Source organism: Ambystoma mexicanum, chromosome 9 (genome assembly GCF_040938575.1).
Source record: "Ambystoma mexicanum isolate Mex_15411 chromosome 9, UKY_AmexF1_1, whole genome shotgun sequence".
Taxonomy (NCBI): domain Eukaryota; kingdom Metazoa; phylum Chordata; class Amphibia; order Caudata; family Ambystomatidae; genus Ambystoma; species Ambystoma mexicanum.
In genome coordinates this window covers 233,254,604-233,268,820 of record NC_090931.1, presented here as the reverse complement: position 1 = coordinate 233,268,820, position 14,217 = coordinate 233,254,604, and the positions used below count along the sequence as shown (strand labels likewise).

General features: G+C 46.6%; 1 protein-coding gene across 1 annotated transcript in view; it reads right to left on the bottom strand.

Moving 5' to 3' along the window:
• LOC138487900 (NXPE family member 4-like) overlaps positions 1-14,217 on the bottom strand; it is a 459,230-nt gene that overhangs the window by 161,734 nt on the left and 283,279 nt on the right. The window contains exon 5 of the mRNA XM_069614526.1: positions 13,927-14,145. Coding sequence (XP_069470627.1) covers positions 13,927-14,145 — 219 coding nt within the window. The remainder of the gene's footprint in view (positions 1-13,926; positions 14,146-14,217) is intronic.

Genomic DNA, 14,217 nt, shown 5'->3' with positions numbered 1-14,217 from the left:
CTTGACCCTCTACTCCTCACCACTTCTGCCCCAGACCACCATCCCAGCCTCTCCCTCCCCTACAACCCTGCACTCCCCTCCCCATCCCCCCGTTTCCACCCCCTTTCTCTTGACTTCTCACCCTGTACACCTAAACCCCATTGCCTCCCAGACTCATTCCAAAATCTACCCATCAAAACTCCCTCACACCATCCGACCCATTCACCACCCTCCCAACCCCCCTTGACCCACCCCTCATCTCTCACATTCCTACCTCTGGCCGCCTACTCTTCCCACCCCCCATCGACGTAACCCTCTCAGCAGACACTCAGGCACCCAGACCCTCCCGTACCCCTGCTCAACCTGTCACAACACCCCTTAATGTGCCCACCACACCCACCACCCTACCGGGCAGCCATGTCCCTCAAGCTCCCACTCCGATGAGCACCACGAATTCCACATCCCCTCACAAAGTCACTTGCATTCTCTTTAATGCCTGCTCGGTAGCAAGAAACAGACACAGCATCTTTGACCATCTATCCTCTGACAAGCTGGACCTCATTTTTGTCACCGAAACCTGATTCTCCGATGACTTTGCCCCTGTAGCACACAAAGCCTTTCCCCCTGGCTACTCGCTCATCACCCACAATAGACTCTCCAGAGGTGGCGAAGTGACAGTCCTCTTCAATCGTCTCACTCATCGAATCCCAGACATGCACTGCCTCCTGTGAATCCCTTCTAGTAAAACTATCTCTACCACCGACCTTCACCCACAGCTTCCTCCTCATCTACAGGCCCCCTGGATACAACAGACATTTTGCCAACAACCTTTATGATTCAATAGCTATCATTCAAGTAAATCACCCATCTCTCACACTCCTAGGAGACTTCAATATCTGGTTCGATATCCCCAACAAACCGATGACTCATCCTCTGGTTGACGGTCTTGATGCGCTCAATCTCTCCCATCATACAACTGGTCCAACCCACTCAGGTGGACACACCGTTGATGCAATGTTCAGCTCCCACGACCTGGTTTATTTATCCCGTCCCATACCACTCATCTGGACCACCCACTATGCCATCCCTTTTCCATTAACACCCCTGACCCTCCTCCTACAGCTCCCCTGCCCCCTTCGCCCCACCACAGGAAATCAAATGCTGGAACAAAGTCAAGATCCTTCCTGATTTAGCCGAAGCCCTGCTTCTTCGCCCTCCTGCAACAAAATAATCGATAAAGTAGCATACTTGCAAGTACAAACTTAGCTTGAGGCTTTTCACCTCCCAGGCTCCTGCCAATCCAGCTTCAGACCACAACATGGCACGGAAACAGCATTAATCGACTTTAAAACACAAATTGATGAGCTCAAGGACAATGGGAAAATGGTCATGCTTCTCCTCCTTGACCTCTCGGCCGCCTTTGACCTGGTGGACCATGAAGTGATGTGCAGACATCTTGTCACGACCCCCGCCCAAAACCCCCTCTGGGATACCCATTGGCCAGGTGGAGTCAGGACTCGGGTCTCTAGAGCCTGGCATCCTCTTCAAAAGCCCTCATGGGGCCTATGGCGCCAGGCTCATACACCATGAAAAACAATGTGCTTGGGAACTACTTTATTGTATTGTCAGCCAACATGGAGGCATCCACAAAACTTGGTTCTTAAGAACCAAGCTATGCGGTCTAGTGTTTTGGGTGTGGTAGCCTACGGACTACTTTACCTGGACTATTTTGTTGGGGCTATTGAAAGCACACCCGAGCAAGACAACACGCTTTGCGTTACTTTGCAGCTTGCAACGTGACGCTTACCGTGCCCAGCTATTCCCTCAAACCTTGGAGAAGCAGAACCTGCAAGGAGACAAAAGGAACATCATTAGCAGCAGCATCTTACCTGCAGTCTTCATCTTTAAACACTCGCAGCTACTGAGAACAGCTTCCACGAATCTGCACACCTCCTGGACGGAATGACATGAAAGAGGAAGATAGAGGCAACATTAACGAAAGCAGTAGAGACATTTACAAATTACGAACTGCTCAAAAGGCTTACCTGGCTGGTCGCCTCTCGGCTGGCACCACTCTGGACATTCCACTCTGGCTGAAGAACACTGCGACCTACAAGGAAGGAAAACACAGGTTAGCAAAGGCAGGACTTGCAGCGCTGTGCATAGCGCTTACTTGCTGCACCATAGCACTCTTAATGCGCCATCATTTACCAGCAGGGCTCAACCAAGCTAGCTCGCCTCGCTGAAGCTCTGCATACCTAAGGGAGAAAAAAGAGACATTTTAAACAAAGAAAGGCATGCAGGATAGCAACAAAACTAAAGAACAGCAATAAGACCTACCTGAAAAATATCAAACGGGCCTGCGTCAGTGAAGTAACTGGACCGCACTCGCCCATGAAAGACAACACGCCCCTGCAAAGAAGGCAGGACGGAGAGCACGCCTAATTCTACCACAAGGCAGAACCTTCCCCGCAGACCACATCAGGGCAAAGTTGAGAAGCATACCAGCGAGTAACCAGGCTGGGTGGTGTCCCTCTGGATACCAGGTGAGCATAACAGAACGCAAAGCCTACCATAACAAATCCACCTGGGTGCCATGGAGACATCAGAAATGGACCAATTGGCCCAATTACTAGGAGAGCTTCGTGCTGAGGTTCATTCTGTCCGACAAGAGACTAATGCCCTCCGGAGAGACCTAATAGTGACCAAAGAACGTACTGAAGAGATTAGCAGGCAATACTTTCAATCACAGGCAGGACAGATACCTCTACCTGGAAGCAATCCAACGATGCAAAAGCCCGCCATACCACCTACTCCGGTACAGATCACGTTACCTGGAACAGTGCCCCTGGCACCACCAGAAAGGTTCTCAGGCGACCCACGGAAGTATGCAGCATTCATCAATCAGTGCCGCCTTCATTTTCTTTGTAGGCCTGGAGCATTTCCAAACGGCCAAGCTCGGGTAGCTTTTGTATTATCATACCTGAGTGGTAGTGCAGCAGATTGGTCGGTGCCGTTGGTAACCCATGACAATCCTCTATTACATGACGTTGGGGGGTTCCAGAGAGAAATGGAAAAACTTTTTGCTCGCCATACCCAGGAACAAGCAGTAGACAATGAACTCTTGGCCCTCCGACAGGGGAATCAGGACTTGTTAACGTACATTGCTACCTTCAACGGACTGGTTGCCGAAGCTAGGTGGCCAGAAAACAAAAGAACCACGTTATTCTATCGAGGCTTACGAAGCGAATCAAAGGACATCTTAGCCCAGGTGGTTCATCCACCCAGAGAATGTGCAGAATTCATAAATCTGGTCGTGCAGCTAGACCACCGGTTGCAGGAACGAAAGGCAGACCTGTCTAAGACGGACCCTCGGACTGTGTATGTTCGACCAAGGGAAAACACACCCCGTGTACCTGAAAATGCTGTAGAAACCATGCAGATTGGAGGGATATGGCCTCCATTAACAAAACAAGAGCGGGACAAAAGAAGATAACAACAGCTTTGTTTGTATTGTGGGAAACCAGGACATTTCCTGAAGGACTGTCCAGTAAAACCCCCAAGAAGAAGAGTCGGGGCCACAGAGAAGGATGAAGCTAAGGAATCAGAAAGCTACCAAGCTCGAGAAACGTAGAGGTCAGTTTGTCGAGTGAGAAGAAAGAGTTGCTGACCTCGTACTTTGCAATACCAGTGATCTTAATTAACCACCAACAGTCGTCAAGAATGCATGCCGTTGAAGCATATATCGATAGCGGAGCAGTTGGAAATTATATTGATCAAGAACTGGCAGCAGAGATGGGGCTTCCTTTGTGTGCTAAACCAACTATGGAGAAGGTAACCACCGTGGATGGGACAGAAATCGCTTCTGGACCAGTAACACAGTGAACAGCCAGGGTAACCTTGCTGTGCCAGGACGGACATCAGGAGTCTATTTCATTCGATCTCATCAAGGCAACTCAGTTCAGGCTAATACTAGGGATGCCATGGTTGGTTGCTCACAACCCTTTGCTAGACTGGCGGGCATGAAAATGAGAAGATACGGGAGGGAGAGCCCTACCAAGACTCAGGACTATGGGCCAATAAAAATTGTGTACAAAGAGTGGGGGTGTCCTGACTGGAGAAGTCTAAGCCGACTGCCGCTTATTGAATGCAGGCTAGGTTTAAAGGCAATGTGTTATCCTTGGGTGTCACAATTTGTGTATTTACCAAGGATAGCAGTACATAAAAGAACCATAATAATCCACTTGTGCTAGATCATTAGTCTGCAAAAGAACAGCTTTTATTAAGTGGCTGTCCTTGTTCTTTTACATATTTTTTGTAAAGAAATTGAAAGTTCCTCTGATGCGGCCAGACGCTGTAGTTGTAAATCGCCCTAATGTTGCACACAAATAAAAAACAGCCTAGCAGCCAAATTGGTCAAGTTCTGATCATTAATTCCAGCACCGTTTACATGGTTTACACCTAAATGACGGAAGCGTTCTATTCTTTGGACCAGTCAACAAATGCTTACAGGTCTAATTTATTGTGATATATTCTTGGCAAGGCCCATCTATATCCTCCTGGATTCATTCGCAGGGCTTTGGGATCAGCCTTACGGGTTGAGATAACGGGGACTCCTTTCCTTGGCTCCATGAAGAAGGCTGTGACCCATTAAAGCCGAAACGTCCTGGGACTCCTTTACCCTAGCGGTGTGGCGGGGTCCCCCTAAATCCCAGTAGTGATTTACCTCAGTGACGTCGATCAACTACTTTTTGGTCACCCTTTAGCCTGGCTTAGTTAGACCTATCCAAGGACTTTTACTTTCGAGGATAACTTTCTACAATTAGAAAAACAAAATGTATTAGCAGCAACAGAATGTATTTATACTTCTGTCAGCATGCACATGTATGACTTTGTCCTATCTTTTGCTACATGTCTCTCTTTTTTCAATTTTTTTCTATTTGTTTGCATTTTCTATGTGTGACTTTGGTGAAAAAATGTACACCCATATATTTTGTACTTACAATTTCTTTACAAAAAATATGTAAAAGAACAAGGACAGCCACTTAATTAAAGCTGTTCTTTTGCAGACTAATGATCTAGCAAAAGTGGATTATTATGGTTCTTTTATGTACTGCTATCCTTGGTAAATACACAAATTGTGACACCCAAGGATAACGCATTGTCTTTAAACCTAGACTGGATTCAATAAGCGGCAGTCGGCTTAGACTTCTCCAGTCAGGACACCCCCACTCTTTGTACACAATTGTTAATGGCCCATAGTCCTGAGTCTTGGTAGGGCTCTCCCTCCCGTATCTTCTAATTTTCATGCCCGCCAATCTATCAAAGGGTTGTGAGCAATTGGGCATGAAAATTAACCTTCCCCGGTGACTGCTACCCTGCCTGCTACTACCAAGAAGAGAAACCTGACACCTGTATCCCCATGACTCCCGGAGCAACAGTATCAGCCCTGGGAGCAACTAATACCTTGCCAAGTGAATACCATGATTTCCAGGATGTATTCCGAAAGGACCAAGCCAATACATTGCCGCCGCAAAGGCCCTATGACTGTCAGATCGACCTTGTTCCTAGTGCACAAATCCCTTGCGGCAGGATCTACGCTCTCACAGAACCAGAAAACCTTCATTTGAAATCCTATTTAGACGAGTACCTTGCAAACGGATTTATCCGTCCTTCGAAGTCCCCCGCAGCCAGTCCTTTGTTCTTCGTACTGAAAAAGGAAGGAGACTTGAGAACCTGTATTGACTACCGCTCATTGAACCAGATCACCGTGAAGAACCGCTACCCCTTGCCACTTATCCCTGAGATGCTAGACCAAGTTAAAGATGCCCAGATTTATACCAAATTGGACCTTCGAGGAGTGTACCACATGGTCCGAGCCAGAATAGGAGATGAATGGAAAACCACCTTCCGTACTAAGTACGCCTTGTTTGAATATCAAGTCATGCCCTTCGGGTTATGCAACACTCCTGCGGCATTCCAATATTTCATGAATGACGTCTTAAGGGAGTTAATTGATGTGTGCGCCTTAGTGTACATAGACAACATCTTAGTATACTCAGCCTCGGAACAAGATCATGTCAGGCAAGTTCGTTCAGTCCTCACCAAGCTCCGTCAACATCGCTTGTTTGCAAAGCTTAAAAAATGTTTTTTTTCACGTCACCGAAGTAGAATTTCTTGGTTTTATCCTTACTCCAGGCCAGGAGGCATCAGAATGGACATGCACAAAGTAGATGCCATTCTGAAATGGCCTTCACCGACGTCTCTGAAAGGGGTACAAAGCATGCTGAGCTTTGCGAACTTCTACCGCCGATTCATCCCAGACTTCTCTCAGGTTGTGCACCCAATCACAGTACTATTACAAAAAAACAATAAAAAGTTTGCTTGGACCGAAGAAGCAGAAGAAGCCTTTCAGGAACTTAAACAAAGGTTTACCTCTGCTCCAATCTTGCGACATCCTCGTCCAGACCTCCCTTATGTCGTTGAAACTGATGCGTCCAGTATTGCAATGGGGGCTGTCCTTTCACAGAGAGATCCCGGAAACCGGCCAGCTACATCCTGTGGCCTTCTGGTCTAAAAAGTTCTCACCTCCAGAGATTAATTATGCCATCACGGACAAGGAACTCCTGGCTATCAAATCTGCCTTTAAAGCCTGGAGGCAGTACCTTCTGGGGGCCAGACACACCATTACAGTCACCACAGACCACCGAAACCTGCAATATCTGAAAACAGCCAAGGCCCAGCCCTCGCGCCAATTACGGTGGGCCCTTTTCTTCGCCGAATATGATTATGTAATCACATTTCAACCAGGTGTCAGAAACGGAAAGGCGGATGCCTAATCGCACATGGGCATAGATGAAATAGTATATACAACTCCAGACCCAGTACCTATTATACCTGAAGACAAACTCTTGGGTATCACGACAGCCTTAACACAAGCAGAACTACAAAAAGAAATCCAACAGACAATGAATCCTGATGCCTACCTTGCATGGCAAACTCAAGGAGAACAATATACCATCAAGGACCATCTACCCTTTTTTAGGGATCGCCTATATGTACCCAAGAAGGTATTACAACAGCATATTATTTCAAACTATCATGATTCACTGATTGAGGAGCATCCTGGGATCACCAAAACCCTAGCTAAGGTGAAAGAGAACTTTTGGTGGCCTACCTGGCATAAGGACATCATTCAGTATATTCAGTCCTGCGGTGTCTGCGCACAAAACAAATCACAGAAACAAAAACCATCTGGTCTCCTACAACCATTGCACATTCATCCAGTTCTATGACACACTCTTTCCCTTGACTTCATCACTGATCTACCTCCAAGCCAAGGGTTCAACACCATCCTTGTAGTTGTGGACTTATTCTCGAAGATGGCCCATTTTATTCCTCTCAAAGGCCTCCCAGACGCAGCCACGCTAGCAAAAGTGTTCCTGGAGGCTGTGGTTAAGCTACATGGCTTTCCTTTGGTTCTGGTCTTTGATCGAGGCAGCCAGTTTGTTTCAAACATCTGGAAAAAATTGTGTACAATGGCGCAGATCGACGTTCGGCTATCTACCAGTCACCATCCGCAAACGGACGGCCAAACCGAGAGAACCAATCAGACACTCGAGCAATATTTATGGTGCATGCTGCACCACGAAGAAAGGAATTGGAAAGACCTACTATGGATAGCCAAATATGCATATAACAATTCTTTGCATTCAAGCACGGGACAACCGCCCTTCTATACCCTTTATGGCAGACATCCACGTACCTCTGAACTAGACCTTCCAGTCAGCTTGGAAATGCCAGCGGCTGGTGGCATTGTGCCAGTGACTCTACACACAACCATTACTCAGACTTTCAAAAGGGCAAAGGAACACCTTATTCATGCCAAAGAAAAACAAAAGAGATTTGCCGACCAACACCGGAAAAAGGTTCCTGATTACCAAGTAGGAGATTAAGTTTGGTTAGCCGCTAAATTCGTACCCATCAAGGGAACCCGGACCTTTCATCCCAGATTCTTAGGACCCTATACCATTAAGGCAATTATCAACCCAGCAGCCTTGAAACTAGATTTACCACCTAATCTACACATCCACCTGGTATTCCATGTGTCCCTCCTGAAACAATGCAACCCAGCACACGGATTGGGACACCACCTAAGCCCATACTTGTTGACAGAGAACCAGAATTCGAAGTAAAAGATATCTTGGACTCTAAATACTCTAGGACCAAGCTATATTAGCTTGTTGATTGGAAATGATTTGGACCACAAGATAGATCCTGGGAGCCCAGTGAGAATATCCACGCACCACGTCTAATCAGGAAATTCCATTGGAACTTCCCAACCAAACCTGGGCCAGACAGAAGGAACACCATGGGAGGGACCTTAGGGGGGAGTGCTGTCATGACCCTCGCCCAAAACCCCCTCTGGCAAACCCATTGGCCAGCTGGAGTCAGGATTCGGGCCTCTAGAGCCTGGCATCCTCTTCAAAAGCCCTCATGGGGCCAGTCCTGCAGCCTATGGCACCAGTCTCACACACCATGAAAAACAATGTGCTTGGGAACTACTTTATTGTATTGTCAGCCAACATGGAGGCATCCACATAGCTTGGTTCCTAAGAACAAAGCCATGCGGTCTAGTGTTTTGGGTGTGGTAGTCTAGGGACTACTTTACCTGGACTATTTTGTTGGGGCTATTTAAACCACACCCGAGCAAGACAACACTCTTTGTGTTTCTTTGCAGCTTGCAACGTGACGCTCACCGTGTCCAGCTGTTCCCTCGAACCTCAGAGGAGCAGATCCTGCAAGGAGACAAAAGGAACATCAATAGCAGCAGCATCTTACCTGCAGTCTTCATCTATAAACACTCGCAGCTACTAAGAACAGCTTCCTCGAATCTGCACGCCTCCCGGACAGAACAACCTGAAAGAGGAAGATAGAGGCAACATTAAAGAAAGCAGTAGCGACATTTACAAATTACAAACGGCTCAAAAGGCTTACCTGGCTGGTCGCCTCTCGGCTGGAACCACTCTGGACATTCCACTCTCGCTGAAGAACACCGCGACCTACAAGGAAGGAAAACACAGGTTAGCAAAGGCAAGACTTTGCAGCGCGGCGCATAGCGCTTAATTACTGCATCATAGCGCTCTTAATGCGCCATCATTTACCAGCGGGGCTCAACCAAGCCAGTTCGCCGCGCTAAAGTTCTGCATACCTAAGGGAGAAAAAAGAGACCTTTTGAACAAAGAAAAGCATGCAGGATAGCAATAAAACTAACGAACTGCAATAAGATCTACCTGAACAATATCAAACGGGCTGGTGTCAGTAAAGTAATTGGACCGCACTCGCCCATCAAAGACAACGCGCCCCTGCAAAGAAGGGAGGATGGAGAGCACCCCTAATTCTACCACAAGGCAGAACCTTCCCCACAGACCACATCAAGGCAAAGCTGAGAAGCATACCAGCGAGTAACCCGGCTGGGTGGCGTCCCTGTTGATACCAGGTGAGCGTAACACATGTGGCCTTGGCTGCCCACTTCTCCAAAGATGCAATTGCCTGGGTCCAATCCTTCTTAAACAACAGAACAATGAGTTTTCTCCCCATCTGCATCTGCAGACCCTTTCCTGACTACCTGCGGTGTTCCACAAGGATCTTGTATATCGCCAACCATGTACAATATATTTACAAAGCCATTGTTTGACAAATTGGACAGGCTGGGTGTCACCTACACTAACTATGCAGATGACACCCAGATCCTCATTCTCCTTTTGGGCAATTATGGCTAAGACTTAGCTTTGGTAAATAAAATCTACCTCCTCATTCAGGCATGGATGGCAACCCACGGCCTCTGCCTGAATGATGATAAAACTGAGATCCTGATCTTGGGATCTGCTGCCAACCTAAAAGAACTAGACAATAACTACTATGCCTTCAACATAGATGGAAATACGATCAAGGTAATGAAAGAAGTGAAAACTCTTGGCTTCTACCTTGACTCTACTCTAACCCTTGGTAAACAGGTAAACTCCATAGCATCTTCATCTGCCTACACGTGCAAGCTAATCAGGGCCTACAGGCCATTTCTACCTAAGGCTAGCTGTATTATCCTCGCAAATGCACTAATACTTTCTAAAGTGGATTAATGCAACACCCTATACCTAGGTGCTAACAAGTATATCCTAGATAAAAAATCTTACAAAAAAATGCACTAAGAACTGCTCTGAACATACCCAACAAAGAACATGTTTCAGAAATCCAAAGAGAAATCCATTGGCTGAAGATAAAAGATAGAGTACTTCTCAAAACTGTGTCACTCACCTTTAAGTGCCTTAACAATGCAGCACCCCCTTAACTTAACAGAGAAAATTGTTAAAAAAAACACCACCCGCCCCTCCAGAATGAACAGCGCCTTCTGTCTAAACATACCCAGATTCAAGCTAAAACAATCTGGAGGAAATAGTTTCCCAGTGAAAGCCACACAGTCCTGGAATGCATTACCAATCGCTCTTAGAGCGGACCAATCCTTAATTAGCTTCAGATGCAATACTCTGAACTGGCTGCGATCCAATGACATTTGATCCATCCTTTCTGCACACATACTTGCAACTATCTCACTCTCCTGACATGTATTGCTTGAATCAATGTACTGTACTTAATCCTGCTTACCCAGTAGTTACCTGACCTTGACATCTAATGTATATCACTGTTTATTCTGTACTATTCTCTGCTCTCCATGTAACTATAGGCAACCTGCCTAATGTGTAGCATTGTTGTTGACTATGTACAATTCTATGTTTACCTTGTATATGTAACTTGTCCGACTATGTAACCTATGCTTTAAGTATCCTTTTGTGTATTCATTGCACCCAGTTACGTCCGGTTCGGTGCACCCTACAAATTAATAAACAAACAAACCTCCCCCCCACTCTTTCGACTCCTGGCTTAATGACTCACTGATTCCTTTCACCCCCTCGCGCCCGCCACCTCACGCAATGGATCGTCCCCCAAATGGTTCACGCCCCTCCTGAGGAATGCCAAAAAACAAAACTCTTGAACTCAATCAGCGAGCATCAAAACTGATCTCAGCAGATCCATGTTCGCCCTGCACCATCGTAACTATAAAGCTGAAATTCGAAAGGCCAAAAAAGCCTATTACAATAAACGAATTCTCAACTGTGGCAACCGCAGCAAAGAACTCCATATGATCATATCAGAATTCGTCAAACCCACTTGCTCCTCTACCCAATCCACCCCCACACAATCACTCTGTGACTCCCTCTACTTCTACAACACCGCTCTTGACTTGACAACATCCCTTAACACCAAACTGTCCTTCCTCTCCCCTCACCCCCCATCACCGACCCCTCCTGATCCCATTGCCCCGACGCCCAATTTCACTACCTTTGACTCCTTCAAACCCATCTCCAGAGACAAGTTCCTTGACCTACTATCAGCCAGCAAACACTCTGTGTCGCCCCTTGACCCCTGCCCAGCCTTTGTCCTGAAAGAAATATTCTCATCTACATGTGCAGGAGAACATGCAAGAGCCATTCTAAATGAATCCCTCACCTCTGGCATCTTCCCTGATGCCTTCAAAATAGCGCATGTCAAGCCACTCCTAAAAAAGGCATCCCTTGACCCGCTTGACCCCAACAATGCAGACCGATCTAGAAACACTAGATCTCTTGCAAAACTTATTGACCATTCTGCATACTCCCAGCTCGACTCCTTTGTAGAATCCAACTGCCTCCTCAACCCCGCACAATCAGGCTTCTGACCGCGACATGAAACTGAATCCACTCTGATATCAATCTGGGATGATCAAGGTCATTGCAGACTCTGATGGATGCACAGAATTGATTCTCCTCGATCTCTATGCAGCCTTTGACATGGTTAACCACTCAATCCTCCTTGACTGCCTTCACTCCCTAGGAATCTGTGGCACTGCTCTCAAATGGATCGCCTTCTTCCTCAGCAACAGGAAACAAATAGCACCCCTCTCCCCTTATGTCTCAACTGCTCACTTGGTGAACACTGGAGTACCCCAAGGCACATGCCTGCACTTGTGTTGAACCTCTGTATGACCACTCCACCAGGAATCATCCTCATGCACAACATCCCCTGTTACAACTACGCTGACGATAGCCAAATTATCCTAAGAATTCCCAAGTCAGGCACCAACCCCCTTCCCGACCTTGAAGCCTGTCTTTGCGATATTGATTGATGGATGACAATAAACCTCCTCCTTTTGAACCCTGCTAAAACTGAAATCATGGTGTGCGGCAATACTGCCCTTCTACCACAGCCGCTCCCATGGACCCCGTCCCTCAGCCCCGCTGCCCCCTCCTCCGATACAGTGAAAAACCTAGGTTGCCCTATGGACACAGACCTGACCCTCTCCCGTCAGATCAACAACGTGTCAAAATGCTGTCACCACCACCTCAAACTTCTCAAATGCATTTTTCCCTACCTCTCCTACCCAAACAGACTTGCTGCAGTTATGTCTATTGTGATGTCAAGACTGGACTATGCATACTCTCTATACCTAGGAGCCCCAGCATACCAACTCAACAAACTCCAAAGAGCCCAACACACTGCTGCAAAACTGCTCCTTGCCCTGGGTCAAAGAGACCACATGTCACCAGCTCTCCGAACCCTCCACTGGCTCCCAGTCGGATGTAGGGCCATCTTCAAGGTCCTATACATCACTCACCGAGCAGTGTACAAGAGCGGCCCATTATACCTAAAAGAAAAGATAAAACCAAACCTCTGATCTCGCAACCTAAGATCAAGTAGCGCCCTCCTAGTGATCCCAAACCTCTAACTCTGTTAGGATCGGAGGATCCGCCTTCTCAACCTTGGCCCCTTCTTTGTGGAACTCGCTCCCCCCTCATATTCGACACACCCAAGACTATATGATGTTCCGCAAAGCTCTAAAAACTTGTCTCTTTCCGTAATACAAAACATGACAATCTGAAGTGATCTAACCCTAGCAACCTGGTGACTAATGCTCAATGAGATCCTGAACAATGTCATCACTGAATACGCTTATTAATTCGCCATAAGCAACTGCATGCCTGAAGTGCAGAATATCGATCTCCTTAGATCATAACTCCTCCGATATCACTATGCTTACTCTCTACTCTACACCATCACAGAATTAGAGTGCAGCTACACCCCTCGATCAATTTCGGCCTAACTGCTCACAAACGAACATTACCCCATGAACACTTCATCACTCTAATAAAACGCAGCTATGTCCCATGGCAAACCAGCCTAGCTGCACACAAACGCATTCTACAGGCCTAACGCAGCCAGAACCCAGTCTTGGTGCCCACCCGCCAGACTGCACACATTCAACCGATATCAATACCACCACATCTAATAAGATGCAGCTTCAGCTGCACGCATAACTAGTGCACCCAAGCACCCTACGACACCCTACTCTCTGAGCTGACCTGGACTACAGTCTCCGAGGGCGTTCAACCCACCAGTGCTTTGAGGTCATACCAATGATATATAGAGCGCTATATGAATGCCAAATAACATAACACACCACACACACACACACACACACACACACACACACACACACACACACACACACACACACACACACACACACACACACACACACACACACACACACACACACACACACACACACACACACACACACACACACACACACACACACACACACACACACACACGACTGTGCTCCTGACTCTACCCTCTACACAGTGTATTTTCACAGTGTGAAGAACACAAACATAATAACTCTACCCAAACCCCTCCCTTTTCACAGCGTTTGATATTTCAGTTTTTGAAAATGAAGTAAATTGTATTTTTGATAATTTATTTCATGACACAATTAATCCTGCAATGATGAGAGGGAAGAAAGGTGATAGTAGTTGGTAATAATTAAAAGTTTGATGAAAAAAAACCTACTTTTTATATATTCTGTGAAGTACATCATGTACTGACGCAGCGTTGAGTCGCCAATCAGAAAGAGACGTTTTCCCTGCAAACAGGTGAGGTAATCATCACCGGTTTTGTAGAATACCATATTGCAGAAATTTGGATACCATTTGTTTTGCAAGAAATAGCCGCTTGGGAAAGGGGATTCCATTCCGGTCCTGCATTTTTCTGTCGGTTTGGATTTAGTGTCTTGAGAAGGAAAAAACGAAAAACAAATCATTACATAATTCAATGAATTAATATATTTTTTTTTCGGAATAA